Source organism: Salmo salar, chromosome 05 (assembly GCF_965601325.2).
Source record: "Salmo salar chromosome 05, fSalSal1, whole genome shotgun sequence".
Taxonomy (NCBI): domain Eukaryota; kingdom Metazoa; phylum Chordata; class Actinopteri; order Salmoniformes; family Salmonidae; genus Salmo; species Salmo salar.
Window position 1 is genome coordinate 76,208,746 of NC_138295.1, and position 12,856 is coordinate 76,221,601.

A 12,856-nucleotide genomic window follows, 5' to 3' on the forward strand; every position below is an offset into this window, starting at 1 on the left:
TCTCTGTACAGTAGTGGTATGCTGTTCTCTCTCTGTATAGTAGTGGTAATGCGTCCTCTCTCTCTCTGTACAGTAGTGGTATGCTGTTCTCTCTCTCTGTACAGTAGTGGTATGCTGTTCTCTCTCTCTGTACAGTAGTGGTATGCTGTTCTCTCTCTCTGTACAGTAGTGGTATGCTGTTCTCTCTCTCTCTGTACAGTAGTGGTATGCTGTTCTCTCTCTCTCTGTACAGTAGTGGTATGCTGTTCTCTCTCTCTCTGTACAGTAGTGGTATGCTGTTCTCTCTCTCTCTGTACAGTAGTGGTATGCTGTCCTCTCTCTCTCTCTCTGTACAGTAGTGGTATGCTGTTCTCTCTCTCTCTCTGTACAGTAGTGGTATGCTGTTCTCTCTCTCTCTGTACAGTAGTGGTATGCTGTTCTCTCTCTGTGTACAGTAGTGGTATGCTGTTCTCTCTCTCTCTGTACAGTAGTGGTATGCTGTTCTCTCTCTCTGTACAGTAGTGGTATGCTGTTCTCTCTCTCTGTACAGTAGTGGTATGCTGTTCTCTCTCTCTCTGTACAGTAGTGGTATGCTGTTCTCTCTCTCTGTACAGTAGTGGTATGCTGTCCTCTCTCTCTCTCTCTGTACAGTAGTGGTATGCTGGTTTCTCTCTCTCTGTACAGTAGTGGTATGCTGTTCTCTCTCTCTGTACAGTAGTGGTATGCTGTTCTCTCTCTCTCTGTACAGTAGTGGTATGCTGTTCTCTCTCTCTGTACAGTAGTGGTATGCTGTTCTCTCTCTCTGTACAGTAGTGGTATGCTGTTCTCTCTCTCTCTGTACAGTAGTGGTATGCTGTTCTCTCTCTCTCTGTACAGTAGTGGTATGCTGTTCTCTCTCTCTCTGTACAGTAGTGGTATGCTGTTCTCTCTCTCTCTCTCTGTACAGTAGTGGTATGCTGTTCTCTCTCTCTCTTTGTACAGTAGTGGTATGCTGTCCTCTCTCTCTCTGTTACGTAGTGGTATGCTGTTCTCTCTCTCTCTTTGTACAGTAGTGGTATGCTGTTCTCTCTCTCTCTGTACAGTAGTGGTATGCTGTTCTCTCTCTCTGTACAGTAGTGGTATGCTGTCCTCTCTCTCTGTACAGTAGTGGTATGCTGTTCTCTCTCTCTCTTTGTACAGTAGTGGTATGCTGTCCTCTCTCTCTCTCTGTACAGTAGTGGTATGCTGTTCTCTCTCTCTCTGTACAGTAGTGGTATGCTGTTCTCTCTCTCTCTGTACAGTAGTGGTATGCTGTTCTCTCTCTCTCTGTACAGTAGTGGTATGCTGTTCTCTCTCTCTCTCTGTACAGTAGTGGTATGCTGTTCTCTCTCTCTCTCTCTCTCTCTGTACAGTAGTGGTATGCTGTTCTCTCTCTCTGTACAGTAGTGGTATGCTGTTCTCTCTCTCTCTGTACAGTAGTGGTATGCTGTTCTCTCTCTCTCTCCAGTAGTGGTATGCTGTTCTCTCTCTCTGTACAGTAGTGGTATGCTGTCCTCTCTCTCTCTCTCTCTCTGTACAGTAGTGGTATGCTGTCCTCTCTCTCTCTCTCTCTCTGTACAGTAGTGGTATGCTGTCCTCTCTCTCTCTCTCTCTCTGTACAGTAGTGGTATGCTGTTCTCTCTCTCTCTCTCTCTCTGTACAGTAGTGGTATGCTGTTCTCTCTCTCTGTACAGTAGTGGTATGCTGTCCTCTCTCTCTCTCTCTCTCTGTACAGTAGTGGTATGCTGTCCTCTCTCTCTCTCTCTCTGTACAGTAGTGGTATGCTGTCCTCTCTCTCTCTCTCTCTGTACAGTAGTGGTATGCTGTCCTCTCTCTCTCTCTCTGTACAGTAGTGGTATGCTGTCCTCTCTCTCTCTCTCTGTACAGTAGTGGTATGCTGTTCTCTCTCTCTCTCTGTACAGTAGTGGTATGCTGTTCTCTCTCTCTCTGTACAGTAGTGGTATGCGGGTCTCTCTCTCTGTACAGTAGTGGTATGCTGTTCTCTCTCTGTACAGTAGTGGTATGCTGTTCTCTCTCTCTGTACAGTAGTGGTATGCTGTTCTCTCTCTCTCTCTGTACAGTAGTGGTATGCTGTTCTCTCTCTCTCTGTACAGTAGTGGTATGCTGTTCTCTCTCTCTCTCTCTCTCTCTCTGTACAGTAGTGGTATGCTGTTCTCTCTCTCTCTCTCTCTCTCTCTCTGTACAGTAGTGGTATGCTGTTCTCTCTCTCTGTACAGTAGTGGTATGCTGTTCTCTCTCTCTCTCTGTACAGTAGTGGTATGCTGTTCTCTCTCTCTCTCTCTGTACAGTAGTGGTATGCTGTCCTCTCTCTCTCTCTCTGTACAGTAGTGGTATGCTGTTCTCTCTCTCTCTCTGTACAGTAGTGGTATGCTGTTCTCTCTCTCTCTGTACAGTAGTGGTATGCGGGTCTCTCTCTCTGTACAGTAGTGGTATGCTGTTCTCTCTCTGTACAGTAGTGGTATGCTGTTCTCTCTCTCTGTACAGTAGTGGTATGCTGTTCTCTCTCTCTCTCTGTACAGTAGTGGTATGCTGTTCTCTCTCTCTCTCTCTCTGTACAGTAGTGGTATGCAGGTCTCTCTCTCTGTACAGTAGTGGTATGCTGTTCTCTCTCTCTCTGTACAGTAGTGGTATGCTGTTCTCTCTCTCTCTGTACAGTAGTGGTATGCTGTTCTCTCTCTCTCTGTACAGTAGTGGTATGCTGTTCTCTCTCTCTCTCTCTGTACAGTAGTGGTATGCTGTTCTCTCTCTCTCTTTGTACAGTAGTGGTATGCTGTCCTCTCTCTCTCTGTTACGTAGTGGTATGCTGTTCTCTCTCTCTGTACAGTAGTGGTATGCTGTCCTCTCTCTCTCTCTCTCTCTGTACAGTAGTGGTATGCTGTCCTCTCTCTCTCTCTCTCTCTGTACAGTAGTGGTATGCTGTTCTCTCTCTCTGTACAGTAGTGGTATGCTGTTCTCTCTCTCTGTACAGTAGTGGTATGCTGTTCTCTCTCTCTCTGTACAGTAGTGGTATGCTGTTCTCTCTCTCTCTGTACAGTAGTGGTATGCTGTTCTCTCTCTCTCTGTACAGTAGTGGTATGCTGTTCTCTCTCTCTCTGTACAGTAGTGGTATGCTGTCCTCTCTCTCTCTCTCTGTACAGTAGTGGTATGCTGTTCTCTCTCTCTCTCTGTACAGTAGTGGTATGCTGTTCTCTCTCTCTCTGTACAGTAGTGGTATGCTGTTCTCTCTCTGTGTACAGTAGTGGTATGCTGTTCTCTCTCTCTCTGTACAGTAGTGGTATGCTGTTCTCTCTCTCTGTACAGTAGTGGTATGCTGTTCTCTCTCTCTGTACAGTAGTGGTATGCTGTTCTCTCTCTCTCTGTACAGTAGTGGTATGCTGTTCTCTCTCTCTGTACAGTAGTGGTATGCTGTCCTCTCTCTCTCTCTCTGTACAGTAGTGGTATGCTGGTTTCTCTCTCTCTGTACAGTAGTGGTATGCTGTTCTCTCTCTCTGTACAGTAGTGGTATGCTGTTCTCTCTCTCTCTGTACAGTAGTGGTATGCTGTTCTCTCTCTCTGTACAGTAGTGGTATGCTGTTCTCTCTCTCTGTACAGTAGTGGTATGCTGTTCTCTCTCTCTCTGTACAGTAGTGGTATGCTGTTCTCTCTCTCTCTGTACAGTAGTGGTATGCTGTTCTCTCTCTCTCTGTACAGTAGTGGTATGCTGTTCTCTCTCTCTCTCTCTGTACAGTAGTGGTATGCTGTTCTCTCTCTCTCTTTGTACAGTAGTGGTATGCTGTCCTCTCTCTCTCTGTTACGTAGTGGTATGCTGTTCTCTCTCTCTCTTTGTACAGTAGTGGTATGCTGTTCTCTCTCTCTCTGTACAGTAGTGGTATGCTGTTCTCTCTCTCTGTACAGTAGTGGTATGCTGTCCTCTCTCTCTGTACAGTAGTGGTATGCTGTTCTCTCTCTCTCTTTGTACAGTAGTGGTATGCTGTCCTCTCTCTCTCTCTGTACAGTAGTGGTATGCTGTTCTCTCTCTCTCTGTACAGTAGTGGTATGCTGTTCTCTCTCTCTCTGTACAGTAGTGGTATGCTGTTCTCTCTCTCTCTGTACAGTAGTGGTATGCTGTTCTCTCTCTCTCTCTGTACAGTAGTGGTATGCTGTTCTCTCTCTCTCTCTCTCTCTCTCTGTACAGTAGTGGTATGCTGTTCTCTCTCTCTGTACAGTAGTGGTATGCTGTTCTCTCTCTCTCTGTACAGTAGTGGTATGCTGTTCTCTCTCTCTCTCCAGTAGTGGTATGCTGTTCTCTCTCTCTGTACAGTAGTGGTATGCTGTCCTCTCTCTCTCTCTCTCTCTGTACAGTAGTGGTATGCTGTCCTCTCTCTCTCTCTCTCTCTGTACAGTAGTGGTATGCTGTCCTCTCTCTCTCTCTCTCTCTGTACAGTAGTGGTATGCTGTTCTCTCTCTCTCTCTCTCTCTGTACAGTAGTGGTATGCTGTTCTCTCTCTCTGTACAGTAGTGGTATGCTGTCCTCTCTCTCTCTCTCTCTCTGTACAGTAGTGGTATGCTGTCCTCTCTCTCTCTCTCTCTGTACAGTAGTGGTATGCTGTCCTCTCTCTCTCTCTCTCTGTACAGTAGTGGTATGCTGTCCTCTCTCTCTCTCTCTGTACAGTAGTGGTATGCTGTCCTCTCTCTCTCTCTCTGTACAGTAGTGGTATGCTGTTCTCTCTCTCTCTCTGTACAGTAGTGGTATGCTGTTCTCTCTCTCTCTGTACAGTAGTGGTATGCGGGTCTCTCTCTCTGTACAGTAGTGGTATGCTGTTCTCTCTCTGTACAGTAGTGGTATGCTGTTCTCTCTCTCTGTACAGTAGTGGTATGCTGTTCTCTCTCTCTCTCTGTACAGTAGTGGTATGCTGTTCTCTCTCTCTCTGTACAGTAGTGGTATGCTGTTCTCTCTCTCTCTCTCTCTCTCTCTGTACAGTAGTGGTATGCTGTTCTCTCTCTCTCTCTCTCTCTCTCTCTGTACAGTAGTGGTATGCTGTTCTCTCTCTCTGTACAGTAGTGGTATGCTGTTCTCTCTCTCTCTCTGTACAGTAGTGGTATGCTGTTCTCTCTCTCTCTCTCTGTACAGTAGTGGTATGCTGTCCTCTCTCTCTCTCTCTGTACAGTAGTGGTATGCTGTTCTCTCTCTCTCTCTGTACAGTAGTGGTATGCTGTTCTCTCTCTCTCTGTACAGTAGTGGTATGCGGGTCTCTCTCTCTGTACAGTAGTGGTATGCTGTTCTCTCTCTGTACAGTAGTGGTATGCTGTTCTCTCTCTCTGTACAGTAGTGGTATGCTGTTCTCTCTCTCTCTCTGTACAGTAGTGGTATGCTGTTCTCTCTCTCTCTCTCTCTCTGTACAGTAGTGGTATGCAGGTCTCTCTCTCTGTACAGTAGTGGTATGCTGTTCTCTCTCTCTCTGTACAGTAGTGGTATGCTGTTCTCTCTCTCTCTGTACAGTAGTGGTATGCTGTTCTCTCTCTCTCTGTACAGTAGTGGTATGCTGTTCTCTCTCTCTCTCTCTGTACAGTAGTGGTATGCTGTTCTCTCTCTCTCTTTGTACAGTAGTGGTATGCTGTCCTCTCTCTCTCTGTTACGTAGTGGTATGCTGTTCTCTCTCTCTGTACAGTAGTGGTATGCTGTCCTCTCTCTCTCTCTCTCTCTCTGTACAGTAGTGGTATGCTGTCCTCTCTCTCTCTCTCTCTCTGTACAGTAGTGGTATGCTGTCCTCTCTCTCTCTCTCTCTGTACAGTAGTGGTATGCTGTCCTCTCTCTCTCTCTCTGTACAGTAGTGGTATGCTGTCCTCTCTCTCTCTCTCTGTACAGTAGTGGTATGCTGTTCTCTCTCTCTCTCTGTACAGTAGTGGTATGCTGTTCTCTCTCTCTCTGTACAGTAGTGGTATGCGGGTCTCTCTCTCTGTACAGTAGTGGTATGCTGTTCTCTCTCTGTACAGTAGTGGTATGCTGTTCTCTCTCTCTGTACAGTAGTGGTATGCTGTTCTCTCTCTCTCTCTGTACAGTAGTGGTATGCTGTTCTCTCTCTCTCTCTCTCTCTCTCTCTCTGTACAGTAGTGGTATGCTGTTCTCTCTCTCTCTCTCTCTCTCTCTGTACAGTAGTGGTATGCTGTTCTCTCTCTCTGTACAGTAGTGGTATGCTGTTCTCTCTCTCTCTCTGTACAGTAGTGGTATGCTGTTCTCTCTCTCTCTCTGTACAGTAGTGGTATGCTGTTCTCTCTCTCTCTCTCTGTACAGTAGTGGTATGCTGTCCTCTCTCTCTCTCTCTGTACAGTAGTGGTATGCTGTTCTCTCTCTCTCTCTGTACAGTAGTGGTATGCTGTTCTCTCTCTCTCTGTACAGTAGTGGTATGCGGGTCTCTCTCTCTGTACAGTAGTGGTATGCTGTTCTCTCTCTGTACAGTAGTGGTATGCTGTTCTCTCTCTCTGTACAGTAGTGGTATGCTGTTCTCTCTCTCTCTCTGTACAGTAGTGGTATGCTGTTCTCTCTCTCTCTCTCTCTGTACAGTAGTGGTATGCAGGTCTCTCTCTCTGTACAGTAGTGGTATGCTGTTCTCTCTCTCTCTGTACAGTAGTGGTATGCTGTTCTCTCTCTCTCTGTACAGTAGTGGTATGCTGTTCTCTCTCTCTCTGTGTACAGTAGTGGTATGCTGTTCTCTCTCTCTCTCTCTCTGTACAGTAGTGGTATGCAGGTCTCTCTCTCTGTACAGTAGTGGTATGCTGTTCTCTCTCTCTCTGTACAGTAGTGGTATGCTGTTCTCTCTCTCTCTGTACAGTAGTGGTATGCTGTTCTCTCTCTCTCTGTACAGTAGTGGTATGCTGTTCTCTCTCTCTCTGTACAGTAGTGGTATGCTGTTCTCTCTCTCTCTCTCTCTCTCTCTCTGTACAGTAGTGGTATGCTGTTCTCTCTCTCTGTACAGTAGTGGTATGCTGTTCTCTCTCTCTGTACAGTAGTGGTATGCTGTTCTCTCTCTCTCTGTACAGTAGTGGTATGCTGTTCTCTCTCTCTGTACAGTACAGTAGTGGTATGCTGTTCTCTCTCTCTCTGTACAGTAGTGGTATGCTGTTCTCTCTCTCTGTACAGTAGTGGTATGCTGTTCTCTCTCTCTGTACAGTACAGTAGTGGTATGCTGTTCTCTCTCTCTCTGTACAGTAGTGGTATGCTGTTCTCTCTCTCTGTACAGTAGTGGTATGCTGTTCTCTCGCTCTGTACAGTAGTGGTATGCTGTTCTCTCTCTCTGTACAGTAGTGGTATGCTGTTCTCTCTCTCTGTACAGTAGTGGTATGCTGTTCTCTCTCTGTACAGTAGTGGTATGCTGTTCTCTCTCTCTGTACAGTAGTGGTATGCTGTTCTCTGTCTCTGTACATTAGTGGTATGCTGTTCTCTCTCTGTACAGTAGTGGTATGCTGTTCTCTCTCTCTGTACAGTAGTGGTATGCTGTTCTCTCTCTCTGTACAGTAGTGGTATGCTGTTCTCTCTCTCTCTGTACAGTAGTGGTATGCGGTTCTCTATCTTCACCTTCTCTCTCTCTCTCTTTCTTTCCCTCTCTCTAGCAGAGAAGAGTACCGTTGGTTACGCTGAGTCAGGCTATGGAGAGTTCTGTTCCTGCCTGGCTGCGCACTGTCTATCTCTCTGTCTCCTTGGAGATGATTGGATTATAGCCTATGCTGACTAGAAGTCCATTCTGCACATTTAATATCACCGTGATAGAGGCTCCACAAAGCGTGTTAACTACCATACCTTGGTTTAGCCTTGAGTTGATCTGGCTCTCTCTCAGATGCAGCCACACATTACACTTCCTGTTTTTTTTTAACGCTACTGTGAAATAAGTCTCTGCCATTGGTCAGGTAGATGGAGCCCCTCCTCTTTGGTTCTTAAAGCTGTACACGCACACGTGACAAATAGTCTGGTCTGGATTGTATTATTTGTTTACAGTCTGTGGGTAGAAGTTGGCCCTACATAACCTAGGATAAGTTTATCCTACTGCTGTGACGAGCTGACCATACATAACTCCTTCCACGTTGACAAATACCATACAACTTGGCTTTTACATATACACAGAGGGAAGCACACTACACACACATTCACACGCACATACACACATACATTCAGCATTTCTCCTGAAATGTACATTGTGACTTTGATTAAAAAATATATATATTTCAGACAATAATCACATCACACAATTACTTAATGTAAATTGTTATCAAAACAATAAAGCTGTGTAATTGAAATACAGATTAATAGAGGTATTCAGCCCTTCAGCCTATAGAACTAAGAACTAGAGGTCGACCGATTAATCGGAATGGCCGAATAATTAAGGCCGATTTCAGGTTTTCATAAGAATCGGTAATCTGCATTTTTGGACACCGATTATGGCCGATTACATTGCACTCCACGAGGAGACTGCGTGGCAGGCTGACGACCTGTTATGTGAGTGCAGCAAGGAGCCAAGGTAAGGTGCTAGCTAGCATTAAACGTATCTTATAAAAAACAATCAATCTTAACATAATCACTAGTTAACTACACATGGTTGATGATATTACTAGTTTATCTAGCTTGTCATGCGTTGCATATAATCGATGCGGTGCCTGTTAATTTATCATTGAATCATAGCCTACTTCGCCAAACGGGTGATTTAACAAGCGCAATCACGAAAAAATCACTGTCGTTGCACCAATGTGTACCTAACCATAAACATCAACGCCTTTCTTAAAAGCAATACACAGTATATATTTTGAAACCTGCATATTTAGTTAATATTGCCTGCTAACGTGAATTTCTTTTAACTAGGGAAAATGTGTCACCTCTGCAACAGAGTCAGGGTATATACAGCAGTTTGGGCCGCCTGGCTTGTTGCGAACTGTGTGAAGACTATTTCTTCCTAACAAAGACAGCCGACTTCGCCAAACTGGGGATGATTTAACAAAAGCGCATTTGCGAAAAAGCACAATCGTTGCACGACTGTACCTAACCATAAACATCAATGCCTTTCTTAAAATCAATACACAGAAGTATATATTTTTAAACCTGCATATTTAGCTAAAAGAAATCCAGGTTAGCAGGCAATATTAACTAGGGAAATTGTGTCACTTCACTTGCGCTCATTGCACGCAGAGTCAGGGTATATGCAACAGTTTGGCCTGCCTGGCTCATTGCAAACTAATTTGCCAGAATTTTACGTAATTATGACATAACATTGAAGGTTGTGCAATGTAACAGCAATATTTAGACTTATGGATGCCACCCGTTAGATAAAATACGGAACGGTTCTGTATTTCACTGCAAGAATAAACATTTTGTTTTCAAAATGATAGTTTCTAGATTTAACCATATTAATGACCTAAGGCTCGTATTTCTGTGTGTTATTATATTATAATTAAGTCTATGATTTGATAGAGCAGTCTGACTGAGCAGTGGTAGGCAGCAGCAGGCTCGTAAGCATTCATTCAAACAGCACTTTCGTGCGTTTGCCAGCAGCTCTTCGCAATGCTTCAAGCATTGCGCTGTTTATGACTTAACTCCCGAGATTAGGCTGGCAATACTAAAGTACCTATTAGAATCCAATAGTCAAAGGTATATGAAATACAAATGGTATAGAGAGAAATAGTTCTATAATAACTACAACCTAAAACTTCTTACCTGGGAAAATTGAAGACTCATGTTAAAAGGATCCACCAGCTTTCATATGTTCTCATGTTCTGAGCAAGGAACTTAAACGTTAGCTTTCTTACATGGCACATATTGCACTTTTACTTTCTTCTCCAACACTTTGTTTTTGCATTATTTAAACCAAATTGAACATATTTCATTGTTTATTTGAGACTAAATTGATTTTATTGATGTATTACATTAAGTTAAAATAAAAGTGTTCATTGTTCATTCAGTATTGTTGTAATTGTCATTATTATATATATATATATATACACACACACAAATAAATCGGCCGATTAATCGGTAGAGGGTTTTTCGGGTCCTCCAATAATCGGTATCGGCGTTGAAAAATCATAATCGGTCGACCTCTACTAAGAACCACTCTAAAGGTAGCCTATAGTATGAGTAATCAGATTTGAGCTGAATCTCAGCCACTCTGGGAAGGGGAGAACAGTCTGGAAAAAAGAAAGATGGAAGATAAAGGAGTGAGTGAGAGGTCAAGGACAGAAGAGAGACAGAAGGAGATAGGCAACAAAACATGAACCGATGACTCACCAGATAGTGGAGAGAGAGAGAATGATAGAGGGAAGGGGAGACAGAGAGAACGGGGTACAGTGCATAAACAGTGAAAAGGATAGAAAGAGAATGAGGGAGGAGGAAAGAGACAGAAAGAGGAAGAGAGATATACAGAGACAGAGCTAGAGGGAGATGGGGAGAGAGAGGGAGATAGAGAGGGAGATGGGGAGAGAGAGAGGGAGATGGGGAGAGAGAGAGATATGGGGAGAGGGAGAGATGGGGAGAGAGAGAGAGAGAGAGAGAGAGGAGATGGGGAGAGAGAGAGGGAGATGGGGAGAGAGAGAGATATGGGGAGAGGGAGAGATGGGGAGAGAGAGAGAGAGAGAGAGAGAGAGAGAGAGAGAGAGAAGGTGCGCTAGAGGGAGATGGAGAGAGAGAGGGTGCGCTAGAGGGAGATGGAGAGAGAGAGGGTGAGCTAGAGGGAGATGGAGAGAGAGAGGGTGAGCTAGAGGGAGATGGAGAGAGAGAGGGTGAGCTAGAGGGAGATGGAGAGAGAGAGGGTGAGCTAGAGGGAGATGGAGAGAGAGAGAGGGTGAGCTAGATGGAGAGAGAGAGAGGGTGAGCTAGATGGAGATGGAGAGAGAGAGGCTGACAGACGGAGAGAGAGAGAGGGAGAGAGGGAGAGATAGCTGTGGGTACTCCATTACTTCCCCCCCGGTCTGCAGATTGGATGAATAATTTAATAAGGCAGTGATGACATCACACCAGGCCCACAGGAAGCACTGAAGAGATTCCACCATCTCTTCCTCCCTCTCCCACTCTGCCCCATACACTTACCTGTCCATCCCTGAAAAAGAATGAGTGCAGCCCATCTAATCCTTTCCATCTCCTTCATCTATCTGTCCATCCTAGATAGAAACTACATTCCACTGCACCCATCTATGTATGTATCTCTCTCTTGTTCCCCCTTATTTCTCTTTCCCTCTACTCTGGAATGCGGGGGATTCTCCCGTGTTTTTGTCACCCTTCTCTCTGCTGGTTTAGTTTTTATTCCCAAGAGAGGACACAGTTTCAGATGTGGTGTTGTGTACATAATATTAGATGGAAGGTGGCTACAGTGAATACTGTAGTTTGTTACTACCTCCACATTTTCACCCCAAATCAGCACCTCACAGTCAACAACTAGGCCTATAGTCATCATCATCATCTAACTCACCTGTAGTTCTTGACTCCCAGGTTCTTCCTCCATCAGCTGTTCCTCTCACCTCCACCTCTTCTTCCTCTACCTCTTCTTTCCTCTTTTCTCCCTCCTCTTTTCTCTGTCCATCCATCCTCCACAGGTTCCCTTCACTGGCTGAGCACCCAATCTGCTGCGAGGGACATAACTCGGGTTGTCCAATCGCATCCTCTGCTTTCTGGAACATTTCCCTAAAAGCAGCCAATGAGGTGAGGGGAGGTGGTTGCAGGAAGGTGGCCTGGGCCTGGGAGGTGTACTCCCATTGGATTCCATCGCTGTCCGTCTTTTCCCTCCTCCACTTGAGGTTGTAGAGGAAGTCAGGGTCAGGGGTTATGACTGTGGGATCAGGATCCGGTTCAGTTATTAGTTGGTAGGCCGGGGAGCTGTGTTTGCTACGGTTACGCAGTTCCTTGAAGGTCATCACTTTTGAACCCGACCCTGACGTTGACCCAGATGACGACGTTGACCCGGAAGTAGATTTCTTCAGGGTTTCCTCATTGGATTTTCTAACTTCCAAGGGCGGGGTCAGGGTTTCACCATCGGGGGAGAAAGCCATGAGCCAATCAAATCGCTCAGGGCGTAAAGAGTTGGCGAGAAGGGTGCAAACTTTGAGGGGGGGCAGGGTAGGGGGGACAGGGGGTAAGGGACGCGGGGGAGGAGCGGGAGGGATTTCCGAGAGCACAGGGGAATATTTGAAAGTCTCAAAGTTAACATTGTTAGAGGTGTTGGTATTGCCAGTGCTGTAGTAGGGGTCAGATGCTAGGCTAACGTTAGCCCCAAACCCACTGTTTCTCTTCCTCCTTCTCGCCATGTCAGTGAAAGACGTGGTTCTAAACACATCTCTGCTCTCCTCTTTCTCTCCCTCATCCTCCTTTACTCCTCCAAATATATCAGTCTCTCTATCCCTCTCCACCCCTGACCTCCCTGCTCCATCTCTCCATCCATCCACAGCCAACCCATCTATATCATACTGCTCCTTAGCCCTCTCCTCTTTTCTCCTCATCCCTCTATCTTGTGTCTGTCCAGGCCTGGAGGTGTGGTGGGTCTCCCCCGCTCCCTCCTCCTCCAGTCCCCCCACACAAACCCCCAGCTCTGGGCTGAGTTTCAGGAGCTCAGCCTGGGTCAGTCCTGCTAGCACCAGTAGCTTACGGATCTCATCATCCAACGCATGGAAAGAGGGAGGGGGAGGGATGGCAGGGGGGGTGGCGGAGTTGGAGATGGAAATGGTGGGAGCAGGGGGGAGAGGAGGAGGGCGAGAGGTGGGAGGGGGGAGGGACAGGGGGGTCTTCCCGCATCCTGCTTGGAGGGTGGCGAGACGCTGAGCCTCCTTACGGGCTAGGTGCTTCCTCCGAGGGGGGGGGGATGGGGGGAGTGGAGGAGGGGAGGGAGAATGGGAG

At 46.0% G+C, this 12,856-nt stretch overlaps 1 protein-coding gene across 1 annotated transcript in view; it reads right to left on the reverse strand.

Annotated features, from left to right (window-relative positions):
* The window catches only part of LOC106605889 (uncharacterized), a 30,625-nt gene that overhangs the window by 14,341 nt on the left and 3,428 nt on the right, over positions 1 to 12,856 (reverse strand). Inside the window, 1 exon segment of the mRNA XM_082975582.1 lies at positions 11,439 to 12,855. Coding sequence (XP_082831708.1) covers positions 11,439 to 12,855 — 1,417 coding nt within the window.